Source organism: Pan troglodytes, chromosome 13 (genome assembly GCF_028858775.2).
Source record: "Pan troglodytes isolate AG18354 chromosome 13, NHGRI_mPanTro3-v2.0_pri, whole genome shotgun sequence".
Lineage (NCBI taxonomy): Eukaryota > Metazoa > Chordata > Mammalia > Primates > Hominidae > Pan > Pan troglodytes.
Window position 1 is genome coordinate 129,917,741 of NC_072411.2, and position 25,173 is coordinate 129,942,913.

Consider the following 25,173-nt stretch of genomic DNA (forward strand, 5'->3'; position numbering starts at 1 on the left):
TGGAGTGTAATGGTACGGTCTCGGCTCACTGCAACCTCCTCCTCCCAGGTTCAAGCTATTCTCCTGCCTCAGCCTCCCAAGTAGCTGGGACTACAGGTGCGTGCCACCACACCTGGCTAATTTTTGTATTTTTAGTAGAGATGGGGTTTCACTACATTGGCCAGGCTGTTCTTGAACTCCTAACCTTGTGATTTGCCTGCCTCGGCCTCCCAAAGTGCTGGGATTATAGGCGTGAGCCACTGTGCCCAGCCATAGGATTATGTCTCTTTTTTGTTTGTTTGTTTTCTTTTGTTTTTTGTTTTTGAGATGGAGTCTCACTCTGTCGCCCAGGCTGGAGTGCAATGGCATGGCTCACCGCAAGTTCCAGCTCCCAGGATCAAGTGATTCTCCTGCCTCAGCCTCCCAAGTAGCTGGGATTATAGGCACACACCACCACGCCTGGCTAATTTTGTATTTTTAGTAGAGACGGGGTTTCTCCATGTTGGTCAGGCTGTTCTCAAACTCCTGACCTCAGGCGATCCTCCCGCCTCGGCCTCCCAAAGTGTTGATGTTACAGGCATGAGCCACCATGCCTGGCCGCGTCTCTTAATTGGAATAGTTTCCTATTCAGATAATCATTATTTTAATTTTAGAAAAGAAGCATAGCAACCAAAAAAGGCCATATCAAGAAGGAAAAATTGAAAATTAACTTTTTTCCTTAGGTTCAAAATATATCTCCATTTAAAAACCAACCTGTATTAGTCTGTTCTCACACTGCTATGAAGAAATACTTGAGAGTGGGTAATTTATCAAGGAAAGAGGTTTAATTGACTCACAGCTCAGCATGGTTGGGGTTGCCTCAGGAAACTTACAATCATGGTGGAAAGCAAAGGGGAAGTAAGGCATCTTCACAAGGCGGCAGGACAGAGTGAGTGCAAGCAGTGGAAATGCCAGATGCTTACAAAACCATCAGATCTTGTGAGAACTCAATCACTATCATGAGAACAGCATGGAGGAAACCACCCCCATGACTCAATAACCTCCACCTGGTCCTGCCCTTGACACATAAGGATTATGGGGATTACAATTCAAGGTGAGATTTGGGTGGACACAGAGTCAAATATCACATCCTTAAAAAAAATTAAAATAAAATAAAATAGAAGCCATCCCTATATATAATTTAAACACTAAAAGGGGAGGGCTGGTGTTCAGAGTTATGAATCACAATGATTTTATACATTATTCCATCAGATTTAGTCTACTGAATCCGAAAAAAACACAAGTACCCAGATAACCTTAAATGTTCTAAAAGTTCTCAAAATCTCACACTCAGGACTCAGTTCAGTGATCAGTAGTTTCTTTTTGTCAGGAATTCCTTGCCCTGAGCAGGTAGAGTTGATGGACCCTCCTAGCATGCATCTGGGAATCTGCTCTTTTGGCCTCAACCTCTCTCTGGAACAGCATGCATTTGGCTACTGATCCTATTTATATTACTGCTGGTCTCTAAGTGAGTCCCTTAAGAGGGGACCATGCCATCCTTTTTACTTTAACTTCACTGATGTTTTTTTCTTTAGAATATGGGGTCTCTGTCAGACTCCTGGGCTCAAATGATCCTCCTGCCTCAGACTCCTGAGTAGCCAAGACTACAGACGCACACCACCACATCCAGCAAAGTTTTAAAAAAGTTTTTTGTAGAGACGTGGTCTCACTATGTTGCCCAGGTTGGTCTTGACCTTCTGGCCTCAAGCAACCCTACTGCCTTCGCCTCTCAAAGTGCTGGGATTGCAGGCATGAGCCACTACACCTGGCCAACCCTCACTGATTTTTATGGTACCCAGTAAAGGGCAGTTATGTAAGAAACTTTTTGAAATATAAAGATTCTTTAGATCAAAATGTTTTCTAGCTACTCCTGAGTTAATCTAAAATATACTTTAAAATTCACAACACTTAATTTCCTTGCAATCCTATGAGTTGGAATTTTGCTGGTTAGTGGGATCCTCTAGAGCAGTGGTCCCCAAACTTTTTGGCACCAGGAACTGGTTTTGTGGAGGACAATTTTTCCACGGACTGGGTGGGGGTGGGGGTGGTTTCAGGATGATTCAAGCACATTACATTTATTGTGCACTGTATTTATTTTTTCTTTTTCTTTTTTTTTTTAGACAGAGTCTTACTCTGTCACCCAGGCTGGAGTGCAGTGGCGCGATCTTGGCTCACTGCAACCTCTGCCTCCCAGGTTCAAGCAATTCTCCTGCCTCAGCCTCCCGAGTAGCTGGGATTACAGGTGCCCACCACCACACCAGGCTAATTTTTGTATTTTTAGTAGACATGGTATTTCACCATGTTGGGCAGGCTGATCTCGATCTCCTGACCTCAAGTGATCTGCCTGCCTTGGCCTCCCAAAGTGCTGGGATTACAGGAGTGAGCGACTGCGCCTGGCCTTGTGCACTGTATTTCCATTACTATTTCATTTTAATATATAATGAAATAATTATACAACTCACCATAACGTAGAATTGGTGGGAGTCCTGAGCTTGTTTTCCTGCAACCATTTAGCCCCATCTGGGGGTGATGGGGGACAGTGACAGATATCAGGCATTAGATTCTAATAACGAGCATGCAAGCTTGATCTCTAGCATGCACTGCTCACGGTAGGATTCCCACTCCTGTGAGAATCTAATGCCTCCACTGATCTGATAGGAGGCAGAGCTCAGGTGAGCAATGGGGAACAGCTGTAAATACAGATGAAGCTTTGCTCACTCACCTGCCGCTCACCTCCTGCTGTGAGGCCTCGTTCCTAACAGGCCACCGACCAGTACCAGTCCGTGGACCAGGGAAATAGGGACCCTGCTCTGAATTTTATTTTCATGAGTGGACACAATAATCTCCTGTGTTGAGTATAGAGCAGGGTGGTATTGTAGAAAGACCACAGTTTTTGTGGTCAGACATACTTGAATTCAAATTGCACCTTCACTATTTCCTGTGTGCTTGACTTTGAACCAGTTTCATATGCCTATGAGCCTCTTTCCTGATTGAGGAATCACAGTTGGGATTGATAATCAAATGACACCCCAAAGTGGCTGGTACTTATATGAGGGGTCATTATTTAAAAAATTTTTTTCATTACTGAGATACCAAATAAAAAATTTTAATTTAATTTTTCAATGTCAGGTCTACTTATTATTATTAATTTTTTTGAGATGGAGTCTCACTATGTTGCCCAGGGTGGTCTTAAACTCCTGGGCTCAAGCGATCCTCCCTCTTCAGCCTCCCAAAGTGGTGGGATTCCAGGCACAAGCCATGGTGCCCGACCAGGCCTACTTATTTTTTTCTTCTGTTGTTTGTTCCTTTTAATTATAAATGCACATTTAGTAATCCATTCACATTGCCAAAAATATAAAACTATCATAATGGTTGCATGGCAAATCTCCAGCTCCTTATTCTTCAATGCGAATTTATTTCCCAAGAGGTTAAATGCTTTTTTGTAAAAGTAGTATTTTAATTTACTGGTGGGTTATTCATTTGGTGCAAGCATCAAACGCCATGAGAATGTGATGTCTCCCTCCCATTTCCCATTACTCTACAGTAGGCAATCATTGGTATGAGTTTCATTTGTTTATTTATTTATTTGTTTGATTGTTGGTTTGTTTGTTCAAGACAGGGTCTCACTCTGTCACCCAGGATGGAGTGCAGTGGCATGATCTCAGCTCACTGCAACCTCCACCTCCTGGGCTCAAGCGATCCTCCCTTCTCATCCCCTCAAGTAGCTGGGAGTCCAGGTGCAAGCCACCATGCCCAGCTAATTTTTGTATTTTTTGTAGAGACAGGGTTTTGCCATGTTGCCTAGGCTGGTTTTGAACTCCTGAACTCAAGCAATCCACCTGCCTCAGCCTCCCAAAGTGCTAGGATTACAGGCATGAGCCACCGTGCCAGGCCTCATTTGCCTTTTTAGAAAAGTTATACGCATATATAAGCCAACACAGATATTTTTGTCCTTTTTATACAAATGCTGAGTTGCCGCGTTCATTATTATTTTGGTGCTTGACTTTTTTCCACTTGATAGTAGAGCTCTTAGAATTCTGTGTCACTAAAGATCTTCCTCATTTTTTAGCAGTTAATTTTGTTATAGGTGAATATGTGAAGGAATCATAATGCATTTTTTAATCCACTTTGGGTCTCACTCTGTCGCTCAGGCTGGAGTGCAGTGGCACAATCTCAACTCACTGCAACCTCTGCCTCCTGGGTTTAAGTGACTCTTATGCTTCAGCCACCGAGTGGCTGGGATTACAGGCATGGACCACACCCGGCTAATTTTGTTGTTTTTAGTACATACAGGGTTTCATCATGTTGCCCAGGCTTGCCTCCAATTCCTGGCCTCATGTGATCTGACCACCTCAGCCTCCCAAAGTGTTGGGATTATAGGCGTGAGCCACTGCACCTGGCCTCCTTTCCAATTTTTGACCTCTGATTTTTCTTGCTTGTCTAATTGTGATGCCTAATGCTTCCAGAATAATAAGTTAAAAAAGAAGGATAATAGACTGGGTGCGAGGTGGCTGAAGCCTGTAATCGCAACACTTTGGGAGACCGAGACGGGTGGATCACCCGAGACCAGGAGTTTGAAACCAGCCTGACCAACATGGTGAAACCCCGTCTCTACTAAATATACAAAAATCAGCCGGGCATGGTGGTGCACGCCTGTAATCCCAGCTACTCAGGAGGCTGAGGCAGGAGAATTGCTTGAACCCGGGAGGTGGAGGTTGCAGTGAGCTGAGATTGCGTCATTGCACTCCAGCCTGGGTGACAGAGCAAGACTCTATCAAAAAAAAAAAAAAAAAAAAAAAAAGAAGAAGAAGAAGAAGAAAAAGAATAGCGGCCATTCCTTCCTTGCCTTTAATGTAAGTAGGAATGTTATTAGTTTTCTCCACTAAGTGAGTGCATTGATTCTTGGGCTGGATCTTAGTCCAGTGAAGGATTTGGGGATTTGGAGAGAAGTATACTTGAGAAACATATTAGTCCATTATCACATTGCTATAAAGAAACACCTGAGACTAGATAGTTTGTAAGAAAAGGGGTTTAATTAGCTCACAGGCTATATAGGAAGCGTGGCAGCATCTGCTTCTAGGGAGTCCTCAGGGAGTTTTTACTCATGGCAGAAGGCAAAGTGGGAGCAGGCATCTTCACGTGGCCAAAGCAGGAGAAAGAGAGAGTGGGGAGGTGCTACACACTTTTAAACAACCAGATCAAGTGATAACTCACTGTCATGAGAACAGCACTGAGGGGATGGTACTAAACCATTCATGAAGGCTTCACCCCCATGATCCAGTCGCCTCCCAGCCGGCCCCACCTCTAACATTGGGGATTACACTTCAACATGAGATTTGGTGGGGACACAGATCCAAACCATATCAAAATCCAATTAAAAATTTTTTTGTTTGTTTTAGAGACAGGTCTTGCTATGTTGGCCAAGATGGTCTCATACCCCTACCCCCAAATTAACCTCTCACTTCAGCCTCCCAAAATGCTGGGATTACAGGTGTGAGCCACAGCTTCCAGCCCTAATATAAATCTTGACTCAGCATTCTTTATTCTCACTGTCAGACTGCTCAATGCATCCCTTATTGAAGTTTCTTGAAGTTTCGAAAAACAGGTATGTTCAGATAATTTTCAGCAGAATTCATCAAAAAATGTTAACAACTCTTTAAAATTTTGACACATTTTATTTAGCACAATTGCTACCATTTAAAAATCAGGTGTTTTGGCCAGGCATGGTGGCTCATGCCTGTAATCTCAGCTCTTTGGGAGGCCGAGGCAGGCAGATCACCTGAAGTCAGGAGTTTGAGACCAGCCTGGCCAACATGGTGAAACCCCATCTCTACTAAAAATACAAAAATTAGCCAGGCATGGTGGTGTGCACCCATAGTCCCAGCTACTCGGGAGGCTGAGGTAGGAGAATGGCTTGAACTCAGGAGGTGGAGTTTGCAGTGAGCCAAGATCATGCCATTGCATTCCAGCCTGGGTGAGAGAGCGAGACTGTCTCAAAAAACAAAACAAAACAAAATCAGGTGTTTTATTCCACTCCCCCCATCAGTGTTTTCTTATTTCTAATACTTCTAGAAACCTCCTTTAAGTTTTCCTATTTTAGACAGACATCACACAGGTGCTCTTTTTTGGGAGGAGGGGGATGAGAGTCTTACTCTGTTGCCCAGGCTGGAGTGCAATGGTGCAATCATAGCTCACTGCAGCCTCTGACTCCTGTGCTCAACCCATCCTCCCACCATGGCCTCCCAAGTAGCTGAGACTACAGGCACACACCACGCTGCCCAGCTAATTTTTAAATTTTTTAGTAGAGTCAGGTGTCACTGTGTTGCCCAGGCTGGTCTTGAACCTCTGGCCTCAAGCAAAACTCCCACCTTGGCCTCCCAAATTGCTGGGATTACAGGAGTGAGCCACTGCACCTGGCCCATAGATGCATTAACACCTGTCTATGGTGGTGGAGAGAAGGCTCACTGCCTCTCCCAGGCCACTGGGAAATGACCTTGTGTATTCTGCAAATACACAAGAGGATCTGAAGCTATTCTTGAGGTAGACTTTCAACAGCAAAACTCAGAGCACAAAATGGAAAATAATCATAAAAAAATTAAATAATAATACTATCAAATCATAACTTGTGAATAATGCTGTTATTAGAGTTGAAGAGAAGCCCTTAGAAATGGGACAAACATTGTAATTCTCTTAGAGAACTGTAACTTAAACAGAAATACACTTAATAGAAGAGGAAAGAAAATGGCTCATGTGACACAAAGGTCCCATGTGTTGACTTCTTTGGTAAGATCAAATAAGTATTTAAGCCAAGCAATAGGGTCAGTCCAGTTAGTATTTCTCCTCACAAATGGTGAATATCAACTCCAGGATGGCTGGAGTTTTCTCATGGTTTGGTTCCACGCCATCTGCATGTCCTTACAAGTGATAAAAACCAGAATTTTCCAGCTGCTACTAGTCACAGGGGGTCCCCAATATGGGTTGTTTAATTATGATGATGGGTCCTGTCAATTGCATCCAGTAAAATTGGTCACATAGAGAACTCATCTAAAACTGAGGTTTTGTTGTGGTTTTGAAAGGTCCATTGGAATCCAGATTTGCAAAGCATGTCAAGTTATGGCAAAACATATGCCACCCATCTCAAAATCTTTCCTTATTATTGCATAACTTTGAAAGCCACTGTTGCGTTTGTTGCGATGAGGTTAGAGTTTTGTTGACATGATGATATTACTGTCTTCCTCTGGGTGAGACACACCTGGATTCTCACTTGGAGCAGGGCTCTGTACATCCTTCTGGGATTTGGTTGAGTAGATAATATACATGCTTCTCATTAGGAAAATTCCAGCAATTACTGCAAAATAGCTCCCATAAACTAAAAACTGGAGAAAAACAAATAATTAGCCACATATAAAATATGACCATCTATGTCAATGATAATACATCATAATACTGTTGGTTTGCTTGGATTATGGGGTAACTGAGACCCAGGTTTTTAATATGGGTTATTTAGGTTGAACAATACGCTCCTATCAAGTAAGAAATCAAGATCAAGTAAGAAGGTGTAAGCAATACGGTGACTAAGAGTCTTGGCTTTAGAGCAGGTTGCTTGGGTTAAAATCATAGTTACTATCATCAATAGTAAAAAACAAAACAAAACAAAAAAAACCCAAAAAAACACTAAAACTCATTGAACTGTCTCTATGTCTTTGTTTGGAGGCTGGTGCAATGCTACATTCAATGTCTCCAAGAATAAATGTAAGCATTGGGGTTACTTCTTACCTGCCTTATCCATGTAAATGTTGTCCTAGTTGCAATTATTGCTCAAAACCTACTTGTTGTGTTATAATATGATAATTAAGGAATTATGTATTTTTTAATTGCTTAACCAAGGAACTCAAGAAATTTAAATATTGCTTGTTGTAAGGTTGAGAAACTTTTAAGGTTACCTAGTTGAAAACAGAAGTATTGCAGCTTACCTGAATGCTGACTGGCAAGTTGAGCCCTCTCTGATCTACTACAATCACAGTCATGATGGTCTGAATCACCAAGGCAATAAAGGTGTTGATTCCAAATACCAAGGCATAGCGTTCCACATTCAGATTAACTGCAATCTGAAATCTATCATTAAACATAAATAAGCCTTTTAACTATAATATACATGGATGGAAGTCTTAAAAAGATAGAACATATTGGCCACAGGGGTATTTGTGTCACCCACCTCCAGCTCCAGGTAGTCCAGCAAAGTGAGAGAGAGACTGTCTGGAAGAAAGTAAAGGAAAAGAACAAGTGTCTCTGTCTGGTAATCCAGAGAATTCTTCTGGATCTTATCCAAGACCACCAAAGCAGTTGCTCTAAGAGTCTGCTAGAAACACAGTGTTACTGGGCTTGGGGTGCTCCCTAATGTAGATACAGTTTAGATCACAACACCCAAATCCTTCTGAATACCTGGAAAGCCTTCCCACAGAGGACAGGTACAAAAAAGCCCAGACAGCAAAGACTACAATAAATACAACTCTTCAATACCCTGACACTGATGAACATCCATAAGCATCAAGATCATCCAGGAAAACGTTCTCACCAAACAAACTAAATAAGGCACCAGGGACCAATCCTGGAGAAACATATACGACCTTTTAGACACAGAATTCAAAATAGCTGTGTTAAGAAAACGCAAAGAAATTTAAGATAACACAAAGAAGGAATTCAGAATTCTGTCAGATAAATTTAATAAAGAGATTGAAATAATTAAAAAGAATCAAGCAGAAATGCTGCGGTTGAAAAATGCAATTGACATACTGAGAATGCATCAGAATCTCATACCAGCAGAACTGATCAAGCAGAAGAAATAATTAGCAAGCTTGAAGACAAGCTATTTAAAAATACAGTCAGGAGACAACAGAAAAAAGAAGAATGAGGCACACCTACAATACCTAGAAAACAGCCTCAAAAAGGAAAATCTAAGTTATTGGCCTTAAAGAGGAGGTAAAGAAATAGAAAGAGGTAGAAAGTTTATTCAAAGGGATAATATCAGAGAGCTTCCCAAACCTAAAGAGATCAATATCCAAGGACAAGGTTACAGAACACCAAGCAGATTTAACCCAGAGAAGACTACTTAAAGGTATTTAATAATCAAACTCCCAAAGGTTAAGGATAAAGAAAGGATTCTAAAAGGAGCAAGAGAAAGGAAATAAATAACATACAAGAGAGCTCCAATGTCTGGCAGCAGTCTTTTCAGTAGAAACTTTAGAACCAGGGAGTGGCATGACATATTTAAAGTGTTGAAGGAGAAAAACTTTTACCCTAGAATAGTATATCCAGTGAAAATATCAAACCTGAAGGAGAAATAAAGACCATCCCAGACAAATAGAAGCTGAGGGATTTCATCAACACCAGACCTGTCCTACAAGAAATGCTGAAGGGAGTACTTCCATCTCTAAGAAAAGGACGTTCATGCGCAATAAGAAAACATGTAAAGGCACAAAACTCACTTGTAATAATAGGTACATAGAACAACACAGAATATTATCACACTGTAACTGGGGTATGTAAACTACTCTCATAAGTAGAAAGACTAAAAGATGAACCAATCAAAAATAGTAACTACAAATTTTCAAGACAAATAGTACAATAAGATATAAAGAGAAACAACAAAAAGTTAAAAAGCAGGAGGACAAAGCTACACTGTAGAGTTTTTATTAGTTTTCTTTTTGCTTGTTTGTTTATGCAAATAGTCTTAAGTTGTTATCAGCTTAAAATAATGGGTTATAAGATAGCATTTGCAAGCCTCATGGTAACCTCAAATTGAAAAACATGCAATGGATACCCAAAAAGTAAAAAAGAAATTAAATTATATCACCAGAGAAAATCACCTTCACTAAAAGGAAGAAAGAAAAGGAAAAACACCGCAAAACCAGAAAACAAATAACAAAATAACAGGAGTAAGTCCTTACTTGTCAGTCTAAACTCTTCAAAAAAGAGTGGTTGAATGGATTTTTAAAAACACCCAATGACCTGTTGCCTACAAGAAAGACATTTTACCTATAAAGACATACATAGACTGAAAATGAAGGGATGGACAAAGATATGCCATGCCAATGGAAACAAACAAAAAAAGAGGACTTGTAGCTATACATATAGCAGAGAAAATACATTTCAAGACAGAAACTGTAAGAGACATAGGTCATTAAACAATGATAAAAGGGTCAATTCAGCAAGAGAATATAAAAATTGTAAATATGGCCAGGTGCGGTGGCTCATGCCTGTAATCCCAGCACTTTGGGAGGCCGAGGTGGGCGGATCATGAGGTCAGGAGATCAAGGCCATCCTGGCTAACACGATGAAACCCCGTCTCTACTAAAAATACAAAAAATTAGCTGGGCATGGTGGCAGGCGCCTGTAGTCCCAGCTACTCGGGAGGCTGAGGCAGGAGAATGGTGTGAACCCGGGAGGTGGAGCTTGCAGTGAGCTGAGATCGCGCCACTGCGCTCCAGCCTGGGTGACAGACCGAGACTCCATCTCAAAAAAAAAAAAAAAAAAAAAAAAAATTGTAAATTTTTTTTTATGTATGGAGCACCCACATATAAAGCAAATATTAGAGCTAGAAGGAGATAAGAGAATCCAATATAGTAATAGTTGGAGACTTTAAAACCCCACTTTCAGCACTGGACAGATCTTCTAGAGAGAAAATCAATAAAGAAACATCAGACTTAATCTGCACTATAGAAAAAATGGACCTAATAGATATTTACAGAACTTTTCATCCAATGGCCACAGAATACACATTGTTCTCAGCATATGGATCATTGTCAAGGATAAACCATGTTAGGTTACAAAACAACTCTTAAAACATATTCAAAAATTTGAAATAATTAATATCAAACATCGTCTCTGACCACAATAGAATAAAACTAGAAATCAACAACAAGAGGAATTTTGGAAACTATAGAAACACATGGAAATTAAACAATATGCCCCTGAATGACCAGTGGGTCAATGAAGAAATTGAGAGAAACTGAAAAATTTCTTGAAACAAATGATAATGGAAACACAACATGCCAAAACCTATAGGACACAGTGAAAGCAGTATTAAGAGGGAGGTTTATAGTTACAAGTGCCTACATAAAAAAAGAAGAGAGGCCGGGTGTGGTGGCCCATGTGTATAATTCCAGCACTCTGCGAGGCTGAGGCAGATGAATCACTTGAGCTCCAGAGTTCTAGACCAGCCTGGGCAGTATGGTGAAACCCTGTCTCTACCAAAAATACACAAAAATTAGCCAGGTGTGGTGGTGCATGTTTGTGATCCCAGCTTCTCAGGAGTCTGAGGCAGGAGGATCACTTGAGCCCAGGAGGCAGAAGTTGCAGTGAGTAGAGATTATCACGCCAGTGCAGTCCAGCCTGGAGAACATAGTAAGACCCTGTCTCTTAAAGAAAAGAAGAAAAAAAAAGTCATCTGAAATAAATAACTTAATGATGCATCATAAATAACTAGAAAAGTAAGAGTAAACTTAACCCAAAATTAGTAGAAGAAAGGAAATAATAAATATCAGATCAGAAAGAAATGAAATTGAAATGAAGAAAACAATACAAAATGTCAATGAACAAAAAGTTGGGTTTTAGAAAAGATAAAACTGACAAACCTTTAGCCAGACTAAGAAAAAGAGAGAAGTCCCAAGTAAATAAAACTAGAGATGTAAAAGGAGACATTACAACCAATACTGCAGAAATTCAAAGGATCATCAGTGGCTACTATGAGCAAGTATATGCCAATAAATTGGAAAATCTAGAAGAAATGGATAAATTCCTATATACAAACAACCTATCCAGATTGAACCATGAAGAAATCCAAAACCTGAGAAGACCAATAATAAGTAATAAGATTGAAGTCATAATAAAAAGCCTCCCACTAAAGAAAAGCCCAGGACCCAATGGCTTCACTGCTGAATTCTATCAAAGAACTGATTCCAATCCTAACCAAACTATTCTAAAAAACAGAGGAGGGAATACTTCCAAACTCATTCTACAAGGCCAGTATTACCCTAACACCAAACCAGACACATTAAAAACAAAAAAACAACTACAGGCCAATCTCTGATGAATATTGATGCAAAAATTCTCAACAAAATACTAGCAAACTGAATTCAATAATACACTAGAAAGATAATCTATCATGACTAAGTGGGATTTATCCCAGGGATGCAAGGATCATTTAACATATGTAAATCAATCAGTGTGATAAATCACATTGACAGAATGAAGGACAAAAACTATGATCATTCAATTGATGCTAAACAAAGTATATGATACAATTCAACATTCCTTCCGGCTAAATACCCTCAAAAAACTGGGTATAGAAGGAACATAGTCAACATAATAAAAGCCATATATGACAGACCTACAGCTAGTACCAGATTGAATGGGAAAAAGCTGAAATGCTTTACTCTCTAAGATTTGGAACACGACAAGGATGCCTACTTTTACCACTGCTATTCAACATAGCACTGGAAGTCTTCTCTAGAGCAATCAGACAAGAGAAAGAAATAAAGGGCATCCACATTGGAAAGGATCAAGTCAAATTATCCTTGCTTGCAGACGATATGATCTTACATTTAGGAAAACTTAAAGACTCTTACCAATAAACTATTAGAACTGATAAATAAGTTCAGTATATTTGCAGGACATAAAATCAACATACAAAACTCCATAACATTTCTATATGCAAACAGAACAATCTGCAAAAGAAATCAAGAAAGTAATCCTATTTACAATAGCTACAGATAAAATACCTAAGAATTAACTAAAGAAGTGAAAGATCTTTGCAATGAAAACTATAAAACACTGATACAAGAAATTGAAGAGGACACACACACACAAAATGGAATGATATTCCATATTCATGGACTGGAGGAATCAATATTGTTAAAATGCCCATACTATCCAAAGCAATTTACAGATTCAATGCAATCCCTATTAAAATGCCAAGGATATTCTTCACAGAAATAGAAAAAGCAATTCTAAAATTTATATGAAACCACAGAAGACCCAGAATAGTCAAAGCTATCCTAAGCAAAACAAAACAAAATGAAACAACAACAACAACAACAACAAAAAACTGGAGGAATCATATTGCCTGACTTTGAATTACACTATAGAGCTATAGTAACCAAAACAGCATAGTTCTGGCATAAAAGCAGACATGTAGACCAATGGAACAGAAGAGTGAACCCAGAAACCCAATAGTGAACCCACACACCTACAGTAAACTCATTTTCACCAAAGATGCCAGGAACATACATTGGGGAAAAGACAGTCTCTTCAACAAATGGGGCTGGGAAAACTGAATATCCATATGCAGAAGAATGAATGAAAGTAGACCCCTATCTCTCACTATATACAAAATCAAGTCAAAATGGATTAATGACTTAAATCTAAGACCTCAAATTATGAAACAACTACAAGAAAACATTGGGGAAACTCTCTGGGACACTGGAGTGGGCAAAGATTTCTTGAGTACCCCACTAACACAGGCAACCAAAGCAAAAATGGACAAACAGGATCACATCAAGTTAAAAAGCTCCTGCACAGCCAAGGAAAGAGGCCACCCACAGAATGGAAAAACAAATTTGCAAACTACCCATGTGACAAGGGGTTAAAAACCAGAATATATAAGGAGTTCAAACAACTCTATAGGGAAAAAAAGTCTAATAATCAGATTAAAAATGGGCAAAAATCTGAACAGATGTTTCTTTAAAGGCATGTGAATGGCAAACAGGTATATGAAAAGGTGCTCAACATCATTGATAAGAGAATTATAAATCAAAACTACAATGAGATATTATCTCACTTCAATTTGAATGGCTTTTATCCAAAAAACAAGCAATAAATGCTGATGAGAATGTACAACCTCTGCCTCCCAGGTTCAAGGGATTCTCCTGCCTCAGCCTCCCCAGTAGCAGGGATTACAAGTTCTCACCACCATGCCCAGCTAATTTTTATATTTTTAGTAGCTATGGGGTTTAATCATATTGGCCAGGCTAGTCTCGAACTCCTGACCTCAGGTGATCCACCTGCTTTGGCCTCCCAAAGTGCTGGGATTACAGACGGGATCCATTGTGCCCAGCCGTGAATATTTTTTATTAATGCAAAGAAATGATATAATCCTACTTTAACAAAATCTTCACATTTAAAAAAAAGCAACCTAAGATACATGATTCTGATTAAATTAAGACATTTCCACGAAGAAAATAAACATACCAACTAATTGTTTTTTCCTTTGTCTGATGATTTTTTTCCCGGAGTGCTCATATTTCTGTGTTGTAAATTGTTTATAAAACATTCTTCACAAATTGAAAGCAAAACTTGATGAAGCTTTTGTCTCCACTTCTTTCATGCAATTTGAAATTCAGATGTTTCTCATTTTTTTTTGGTTAATAGCAAAGCATATTTTCTGTAGTCAGCTTTAGCTGTACTTTTATATGAAACCGAATGGTTTTTTAATCATTTTCTTAAAGAGATCTCTGAGAAAAAAGTAGAAGCAAAAATGATGGGAAATTCTAAATCCCAGAAATTATTTTTAGAAAATGACTGAAAACTAGATCTGGCGTGGTGGCTCACACCTATAATCCTACCACTTTGGGAAGCTGAGGCCAGAGGATTACTTGAGCCCAGGAGTTTGAGACCAGCCTGGGGAACATAGTGACACTCTGTCTCTACAAAAATGAAAATTAAAAATTTAGCCAGGCATGGTGGTGTGCACCAGTAGTTTCAGCTACTCAGGAGGCTGAGGTGGGAGGACTGCTTGAGCCCAGGAGATCAAGATTGTGGTGTGCTATGACTGCACCACTGCACTCCTGCCTGGGTGAGACCCTGTCTCAAAAAGAACAAAAGAAAAGAAAAACTGCTTGGTTCCATACACGACTGCAGCTAAAGGTTTCTTGTTATCTTTGCATCTACTTTTTTTAGTATCCAACTTTTTAATAACTTTCCTGAGAATCTTTTGTGTCATAAAAGTATGTGCTTAGAATTTCTCAAGCAACCAAATGAAAGTAGGAATGAAATCTAAACCTAACCATTTGAAAGCAGATCACATCACACTTTATGTAGAAAGTTGCTGGAAATAAACAAATCAAATCTTGACAATGGTGCCAGATGTAGTGGCTCACGGCTGTAATTCCAGCACTTTGGGAAGCCAAGGCAGGTGGATCGCTTGAGCCCAGGAGTTTGGGACCAGCCTGAGCAACATGGTGAAACCCCATCTCTACAAAATACGAAAAATTAGCTAGGCACGGTGGCACATGCTTGTCATCCCAGCTACTCAGGAGGTTGAGGTTGGGGACTCACCTGAGCCTGGGAAGTCAAGGCTGCATTGAGCCATGATCGTGATCGCACCACTGCTCTCCAGCCTGGGCAAGAGAGCCAGGCCATCTCTCAAACAAAACAAAACAAAAAGAAAAACCTGACAATGTATCACTGCTTTTGGTCTATAAACCTACAGAGTTTTTTCCCTTGATGACTAAAGGTATATTGTAGCAATATTCAGAGAGCAAATAGTTAAATGAAAAGTTGGCTTAGTTGTGTCTAATTTAATATAAAGCAGTCAACATTTAATATTGCAATTGACTAAAATCCTTCTGAAGTTCTTAGAGAAAGTTTAGAAAGACAGAAGAGAGAGGAATACAGTTCAGTTTTAGGAGTGGTTGGTAAAACTTACACTGCTATGGTTATAAGAAGCATATAGCTGGACTTGAATATCAAATAGCCAGCATAGCACGCCCAGATATTGGCTGTGTAATGCATGAGAAATAAAGAACCGGCATTGACAACTGAGAAGACCGCCAGAGCCAGCTCTCCCAGAAGGTCCCAGTTGACTTTCACATAACCCACTGCAAAGGCAGCCACAGCCCCTGAAAAAAAACATTGAAGGCAATCAAACATAATGACTTTGCATGCAGGAAAATATCAACACCCTCTCTTAAAAACCCAGGTCTTGGGTAATTCTGAAAGATAAATATATTGCTTTCACAAAATTGTGTGATCGACCTGAATGTGGATCTATCCTTTTCTCAAGCATGTCTTCTTTTGGCTTTTCTTTTCACTTGCTATTCTTTCGGTCACTTAGTCATCATACTTTTAATTAGTATCAACTACACGCCAGACACTGTATTCTGCAGAGGGGCCAGAAAGGTTCCTAACCACAGCAGTGTAAGGAGAAATGATACATTAACCTAGTCACTCAGTACAACATGCAGGGATGGAAAAGGATGAAATAAATTCTCTGGGAATACACTGGCATCTCTATTTGCCTTTCTTTTCTCAGTTTTTGCTGTAAGTCTTTTTCAGTGATGAGTATCAGATGTGTTACATTGATAGTTTTAGTCTTTTTTCTTGCCCTACCCAGTTTTAGTCTTTATTATGAACCTTTAGTAATCTTAGTCTTATTTCCAATCTCCACTCTAAAGTCTTCAACATCTGACATAATTTACTTGAGAAGCTTTGGATGAAAATATCTATATAGACTTACAGAGTTCAAGAAATTGAAATAATTGACAGTAATTAGGGTTAGTACTTTTGTGTGGTTCTCTATAACAAAGGTAAAAGGTATTTAGGGCTGGGAACAGTGGCGCACTCCTGTAATCCCAGCACTTTGGGAGGCTGAAGGGGGTGGATCACTTGAGGTCAGGAGTTAGAGACCAGCCTGGCCAACATGGTGAAACTCCGGCTCTACTAAAAATACAAAAATTAGCCAGCATGGTGGCGGGCACCTGCAATCCCAGCTACTCAGGAGGCTGAGGCAGGAGAATCACTTGAACCCTGGAGGCAGAATTTGCAATGAGCTGAAATCATGCCACTGCAATCCAGCCTGGGTGACAGAGTAAGACTCTGTCTAAAATAAATAAATAAACAAAAGGTATTTAGATTTCAAATTACTACACTGACATATGACTAACCTTCCCACATGTGATCATGACTACAGAGGAAAAAAAAAATAACTATTTTTCCCCCATGGATTTGGAATGTAGGAGCAATAATTTCAGTGAAGCAATTCTGGCACAGTCCTGGTTTCCAGGAGTTAAACTGAAGCTTCCCAAAAGGGAGATAATAATAAAATAGAGGTCACACGGGTTTTCTAAAACTTTTTGTAAATGAGGGTGGGGCGAATTCTCACTTCCTAAAAAATATCTTCAAAGTCTCATTTGACATTTAAGCTTCCAGTTACTAGGAAATAAACATTTATTGTAGATTAAACTTCAAAGACAGATTTCCCTCTGATATTAAAATCCTGACTTTCACATCTCTTCCACCCCTCATTTAAATACCATGAGAAAGCTCCTTTTGAAAGTTGTTGGTGTACAGCCTAGAATTGTTATAGGTGCATGCTGGCTAGTTCAAATCCTGTATTAACAAAACTCTCAGTGAGAATTTGGAATCCTTAATTTATTTTCTAAAATAATAAAAACATATACACATATATGTATATATTTTGATATTAAAAATAATCCTAAAAGAACAGGGCATGTTATTAACCTTTGTGCTAATGATGAATTGGAATCTTAGGGATTCAACTAGAATTTCATTGTTTGGTGCTAAGCCCTGAGCTCCTAAGAGTTACTTCTTGTGGCTGGGCGTGGTGGCTCACGCCTGTAATCCCAGCACCTTGGGAGGCTGAGGCGGGTAGATCATGAGGTCAAGAGATTGAGACCATCCTGCGCAACATGGTGAAACCCCGTCTCTACTAAAAATACAAAAAAATTTAGCTGGGCATGGTGGCACGTGCCTGTAGTCCCAGCTACTCAGGAGGCTGAGGCAGGAGAATAGCTTGAACCTGGGAGGCAGAGGTTGCAGTGAGCTGAGATCGCACCACTGCATTCCAGCTTGGTGACAGAGTGAGGCTCTGTCTCAAAAAATAAAAAAGTTACTTGTAACTACAACACAATAGAAAGTCACAGTATTCTTACTTTTCCAGTGACCTTCATTCTTTTTATTTTTATTTTTATTTTTTTGAGAGGAGTCTTGCTCTGTCATCCAGGCTGGAGTGCAGTGGAACGATCTAGGCTCACTGCAAGCTCAGCCTCCCAGGTTCATGCCATTCTCCTGCCTCAGCCTCCCAAGTAGCTGGGACTACAGGCATCTGCCACCATGACCGGCTAATTTCTTTGTATTTTTAGTAGAGATGGGGTTTCACCGTGTTAGCCAGGATGGTCTCCATCTCCTGTCCTCGTGATTCGCCAGCCTCGGCCTCCCAAAGTGCTGGGACTACAGGTGCCCGCCACCACGCCTACCTATTTTATTTTTTGTATTTTTAGTAGAGACGGGGTTTCACTGCATTAGCCAGGATGGTCTCGATCTCCTGAAATCGTGATCCACCCGTCTCAGCCTCCCAAAGTGCTGGGATTACAGGCATAAGCCACCATGCCCGGTCGTGACTTTCATTCTTGACTGAAAAAAGTTATGCTTCTTTCTGAACAGAGCTAATTCGCTGCCATGAAGTTCGGTACCTGGAGAAATGGACTTAAGGGGGTAAAGCCAACAAAGGAAGATTAAGTGACATTTGCTTACCTCCAAAGGTTGCAATAGCTTCTACGGCCCCATTATAGATGGAAGAATCTTGGGATGGCGCCTTGTAATCCCACAGGATTTGAACATAGTTCAAAACCTGGTTAAAACCTGCTGTGGCGAAAGCCCACCATAGAGACCAGTAGAAAAGACGTTTTGAGGAGTAGCACTCCTTCAAATCTTGGAACCACTGCACAAAAACGTCCACAGTCACATTGCTTGGTTTCAGGCTGTTCAGCTGGCCCTTATTCAGCTTCCCTGAAGTGCTGAGTATTTCTGATGTGGGTTTCTGCTCTTCACAGCCTGGTGCTTCACCTTCGTGAGTTTCCTCTAATACTGGATTCACGCTTGATGACTTCTTTATTTCTCTGCTGGGTTTTGCATGAAAAAACATGCTTTTCTTGGGCATTGGTAGGAAAAGTGAGAAAAGGAAGGCCACGGAGACAGAGGCCAAGGATATGACGTTGAGGTAAAAGTACGACATGTTCGCCAGGGATACCAAGAGTTGAGCCAGCACCGACCCTGCTGTGTAGGCGGCCAGCGTGACACTCCTGCAGTAGCCGCTCACTCTCTGGTAGTGCTCGGGGCTGACCACGCTGTATATGTAGGCGTAGTAAGCCACCTCGGCGGCGGTGACCATCCCGTAGAAGAACTCTACAACCTGCATGGTCTTCACTCCTTGGCCAAACAACAGCAGCAGCCAGGTAATGATGAAACTGATACCTTGCAAGATGATGACTGGCTTGTAGCGGACATAATCGGTGAGGACAAACACAGGCAGCAGCAGCACCAGGTAGGAGTATGTCCAAACGGGGAAGATCTCATTTGTTATCTGCAAAGTTGGTAAATTGCATGACCAGGAAGCACCGGTACTTTACTAAGGTACCTGTGGTTTGTATCTCAAATTCTGCCTCCAATTGGAAATTATTCGCATTACAGAGAAACATAATGAGAAAACTGATTTTCAAGGAAATCACAAGAAAAGATAGTCTCCTTTCCCATTGGTAAAAACCAACCAATGTACACACTTAGATAAACCCCGGCAGAAAAATATATTGGCTTATTGTGCAATCTGAATTATGTATTAAGTTTAGATAGTATGTACAGTTGAGTAGATGAGTTAAAAAGTTTTTGGACACTTCTAAGTTTTTCCGATTCTTTCTTTTTGAGGTGGAGTCTTGCTCAGCTGCCCAGGCTGGAGTGCAGTGGCCCGATCTTGGCTGACTGCAACCACCATCTCCCAGGTTCAAGCCATTCTCCCATCTCAGCCTCCCGAGTAGCTGGGATTACAGGCACCCGCCATCATGCCTGGCTAATTTTTGTATTTTAGAAGAGATGGGGTTTCACCATGTTGATCAGGTTGATCTTGAACTGCCGAACTTAGGTGATCCGCCCGCCTCGGCCTCCCAAAGTGCTGGGATTATAGGCGTGAGCCACTGTGCCCGGCCCAAGATTCTTAAAAAATATAATTTCTTTCTTGTTTGAATATTAACATTAGACAAGTAGACCACAATGTTAAAAGAATCCAGGCCAGGCATGGTGGCTCACACCTGTAATCCCAGCATCTTGGGAGGCCGAGGCAGGCAGATCACGAGGTCAGGAGTTCGAGACCAGCCTGGCCAACATGATGAAACCCTGTCTACACTAAAAACACAAAAATTAGCCACGAATGGTGGCAGACACCTGTAATCCCAGCTACTTGGGAGGCTGAGGCAGGAGAATCGCTTGAACCCAGGAGGCAGAGGTTGCAGAGAGCCGAGATTGTGCCACTGCACTCCAGCCTGGGCAACAGAGCAAGACTCCATCTGAACAACAACAACAACAAGAATCCAACAGCCTTTATTTTCATGTGATCTATCACTACATCAAACATTTCAGCCCTTCCAACATCTGGAAAGATATGGGAAAATAGGGAAAGAGTAAATAACTTTGCCACATTATAGAGTGGAAGCAAATAATGTATCTCATTTTCCTTCCTGGGCAAATTTGCTAGGTTCCCAACCTTCCCCCTGCTCCCCCTAACAATTCTGCGGATTTGTCTGTGGCTCAATTTAATATGGATCATCTCACAGATTTAGTCAGAAATGCATGGGATCTCAATTTTCATAGTTGGAAGGACTGGAATTGCTGATCTGTAGGGATGGGTGAGTGCCGCAGCCTCTCAAATCACTGAACGTACCCACCTTGACACCTGGATCACTGAGGTTGCTGGAGAAAGCAGGAGGCCACAGAGCAAAGACCACACAACTGAGCTGCTCCTTGGAGGGAGGGTCTATTAACTGGTCCATAGTGGCTCGAGAAGCAGAACCCAGTGGATTCATTGAGTTGCTTCTGACCCTGCATCTGTCCTTTGTTGTCTTAATTGTGGCATGCTTCAACCTGAGCAACTCGGAAACAGGGTTGTCCCTAAGTGATCTGATACTACAGAAGAAGCTTGCCTTTCTGTCTTTGCCACCTCACCACCCGAGGCACCCATCAGCCTTGCAGGCGAAGCCACACACTTTACACAGTGTTTTCAAGGCTAAGGCTGGAGATTGTAAAATCAGCCCAGGGTAATTTTGCAGTTAGGTCAGTGCATTTTCTTGTTGTACTTCTTATAAAGAAATGCGAGGCCGGTGGCGGTGGCTCACGCCTGTAATCCCAGCATTTTGGGAGGCCGAGGCGGGTGGATCTCTTGAGGCCAGAAGTTCGAGACCAGCCTGGCCAACGTGGCGAAACCCTGTCTCTACTAAAAATACAAAAATTAGTAGAGCATGGTGGCTCATGCCTGTAGTCCCAGCTACTCGGGATGCTGAGGTAGGACAATTGTTTGAACCTGGGAGGTGGAGGTTGCAGTGAGCCAAAATCACCCCGTTGCACTCTAGCCTGCACAACAGAGTGAGACTCCATCTCAAACAAAAACAATAAAAAAAAAAAAAAAAGAAAGAAAGAAAGAAAAAGAAAGGCGTTGCTCTTTTAAGTAAGAGAAACTGGCATTCCAGAGAAGGAGGCAAGGGCTGGGAGATAAAGCTGTTAATGGCTCACCTGCTGGCAAACGGTGTCATAAAGAAATACCACAATTTTTTTATGAGATCCTGCTTATCCCTCAGCAGCCTGAGAGTTTATTTAGATCTAGATCCTGTGCCTGCCAGTGATGCTATTTTAGGATTAGTATAATAGAATCAATGGAGACCTGAAAGTCTCCTATCATTAACACAAATGTTAGGACTCTATGCAAGTTAAAAATTTGTTAACACATGTAATATGTTTTGGCTGCAATTTTTTGCAAGTAAGAAGAGGAAATAGTTTGAAAAGTTCTATATGGGACACATATTATGAAAATCAGGCTCACTGAGTTTAATGTGTTCATCTTATATCAAGTTGAGGGAAGCCCTGTATCCTTGTTCAACTCCTGTAAAATTTAAAAAACCACATTAAGATATGTATGTATGTTAACTTACCTCTGCACTCGTCAGGTTTTTATCTGGTCCAGATAAATATGGGATAAGGAATGGTTCTGAGGGTCTCATCATGGAGAAAAAACCAAATAAGCAGAGGATCACAGTGGGGTAAATCCAGGAACTGCTTAGTGAAGTTCTGTAACAATCCATGGCTGATCAAATGGAAACAGAGAAAATTAAGTGATGCTTATTCTTTTTAGCATCCTTGATGCGATGAAAACCTGATTTTTTTTTTTTTTTTTTTTGAGATGGAGGGTCACTCTGTTGTCCAGGCTGAAGTGCAGTGGCATGATCTCAGCCCATTGCAACCTGCGCCTCCCGGGCTCAAGCCATTCTCCTGCCTCAGCCTCCCAAGTAGCTGGGATTACAGGTGCCTGCCACCAGGACTGGATAATTTTGTATTTTTAGTAGAGATGGGGTTTCACCATGTTGGCCAGGCTGGTCTTGAACTCCTGACCTCGAGTGAGGAAATTGCTTGAAATGCAAGCTTTAGACATAAAGCCCAATAGAGGATCTCATTTGTCACTGCACAGAAGAAACAAAAACCAAAAAACAATCATTGTATGGCAGCTATATTTGAAAACATCTTGCTATCTCATGTGAATTATCATGTGCACAGGAAAATTCACTAATTCCTCCATATTTTAGCTCAAGCTTTGCCTTATTGTAACGCTTATAGATTTTTGATGGTCCTGCATGTGGCTAAGTTCTCTGAGATAAATTTATAGGAAGGAAACTAATTTGTTGTATGATGCTTTTCTGCATACTATCTCCTTAAATCTACATAATAACTGTAAGACAGATATCATTTCCCCACATTCCCAGAGAAGCATATGGAAGATCCAAGATGCCCGAACACTGGCTTCAAATCACATGATCAAGATCTGAATCCAGGTCTCCCTACTCCCATCAGGAATCTTTCACCCACTCCACTCTCCCTCATTCTGGAGGCCCCCTCAGCTACTGATATTAACCTAATGACAACCACAGTGAGGGAAAAAACGTGTATTTATAAACACATTCATACTAAAGATTATGGTTACATATATAGAGCTTTTAGGGTCAATTGCAGTTTGAAAGCAGACGAGAGAGAAGGAAAAGCATTCTCATTCCAGAATAGCAAGTCACCTGGGTGGAATTCCAGGTATCTAGTGGGTGGGGAGCTTTACCAGGGGTTGGGGAGGTAGGAAGGACCTACTAGGTCACATCATTGCGGCTTGCCACTCACCCTACCCTTTCCCAAGGTGACCCCGACAGCTGCATAATTCCTCTCTTAAGTTCAATAGGGTAAACACTGTTTATGTCAACAAAGCCCTTGATTAAGCAGTGGAGAGACAAGAGCGATCAGATTTTGAAACTAGGATTACAGCATCAGTGAGCAATGCTGACAATGTGAAAATTTTGCCAAAGGCAAATTACAGTGACTGTTAACCTACTCCCTTAGTCCAGAAAACAGGTCTTTCTCTTCTTCCTGGAATGCTGCTGGGTTTGCTGGTGCTTTCTGTCTTCGTTGTTAATGATCTTACAGAAATGGCTGTCCTGGACAGGTGATCACTGAGGCTTGGTCATCTTCTGAAGAGTGGTCTTGCTGGGGTAGCATCTGCTGGCTCTATATCCAGAGCCTCCTCTCCACCTTTGCTGACCACGGATTTGTTCTCTAAATCCAGGTCATCATCTTCTCTGTGCATCTGAGACCTAGGACTATGCCACAGTGATCCACAGGCTGCTAAAAGCCTGCTGGATTATCCATCTTTTTATTTCTTTAGGGTTCTAATACAGCTGTCCAAATCGATTTAGTTGGGATGGTCAAGCAGAAAAAAACCCTATAATAAGACATGCCCTACTAAAGCACAAGCCCAGGAGGGCAAGGCGTATTGCCTGGTCCACCACATTGTCTTAAGTGCCTAGCATAGCACCTAATACATAGCACTCAAGGAAGATGCTGAATGAATTGAATAAACAAACCACTACAGTCTACTTGAAGAAGGGTAAGGGTGAAAAGAGAGAAGTGTCAGGAACAGGCAAGAATCCAGGAGTTAGGGAAGACAATCTTATAGAAGGAAGGGCATGAGTCACGCCTCACCACTGAGAATAAATTCAAGTGCTGCCTGGTTTTTGTGAGTGCATCTCACTTCCTAGCTGCATGCCTTAAAGGACAGAAAGGTCCTCAGATCTCCAAGTGTTTTAACATTTATGACTAGGACTATGATAATTGAATTACTTACGCAATCTTTTAAAATAATTTTTACATTTTGAAAATGATTTAATTTTTCTTGGAGCATTCTGTGAGGCACATGGAGGTGGTATGGTTGTCACTGGACAGATGGGGAAATGGAGGACTAAAGGTAGTAAGATTTGTGCTCATTTTCACCTTTAACAAACATCAGAGCCTGGACTTGGCCTCAGTTTCCTAATTCCAAGTTCAGCTATCTTTCCTCTTACCCTCTGTTTGAGAGAGCCTGGCCATATCCTCAAAATTCCCATTCTAAACTGAGCATGGTGCCCAGCACTTTGGGAGGCTGAGGCAGGAGGGTCACTTGAGGCCAGGAGATCAAGGTGTCCGTGAGCTGTGATCACACCACTGCACTCCAGTCTGGGTGAGAGTGAGATCTTGTCTCAAAAATAAAAATAAAAATCCAATTTCAGTTTATTTTAAAACAGTGATTTTCATATTGTGGTGTCAAGGAAATTTAGTATGGGGTTGCAAACAGCATTATTATTATTATTATTATTTGAGATGGAGTCTCACTGTTTTGCCCAGGCTGGAGTGCAGTGGCACGATTTCAGCTCACTGCAACCTCCGCCTCCTGGGTTCAAGTGATTCTCCTGCCTCAGCCTCCAGAGTAGCTGGGATTACAGGCACCCACCATGCCTGGCTAATTTTTGTGTTTTTAGTAGAGATGGGGTTTCGCCATGTTGGCCAGGCTGGTCTCAAACTCCTGACCTCAGGTGATCCGCCCGCCTCAGCCTCCCAAAGTGTTGGATTTTTTTAATGGTACAAAAAATGTTAACTATCAGAATGCATTGCAGAGAAAGGCTAAGCTTCTTTTTCTGAAACTTCTGTTTGGGTCAGCAATATATAAATACAAATATATAATCATAATGTACACTATCTTACTATGGGACACGGTACTAAGTTAGAAGTTGTAGAAGAAGACTGGGCTCAGTG

General features: G+C 41.1%; 1 protein-coding gene across 5 annotated transcripts in view; it reads right to left on the minus strand.

Moving 5' to 3' along the window:
* Positions 1 to 6,637: 6,637 nt before the first annotated feature.
* Positions 6,638 to 25,173, minus strand: part of SLC19A3 (solute carrier family 19 member 3) — a 30,480-nt gene continuing 11,944 nt past the window's right edge. For 4 of the 5 annotated variants that reach the window (XM_016950622.4, XM_016950620.3, XM_016950621.4 and 1 more), the window contains 5 exons: positions 22,005 to 22,156; positions 18,568 to 19,396; positions 15,722 to 15,914; positions 7,992 to 8,133; positions 6,638 to 7,394 (listed from right to left, as the gene is read on the minus strand). In XM_016950622.4, the coding sequence (XP_016806111.2) occupies positions 7,218 to 7,394; positions 7,992 to 8,133; positions 15,722 to 15,914; positions 18,568 to 19,396; positions 22,005 to 22,154 (1,491 nt within the window). In that variant the 5' untranslated portion in view covers positions 22,155 to 22,156 and the 3' untranslated portion in view covers positions 6,638 to 7,217. Of the gene's footprint in view, positions 7,395 to 7,991; positions 8,134 to 15,721; positions 15,915 to 18,567; positions 19,397 to 20,747; positions 20,944 to 22,004; positions 22,157 to 25,173 lie in introns of all 5 variants that reach the window. The other variant, XM_063790823.1, reaches the window with a different exon arrangement.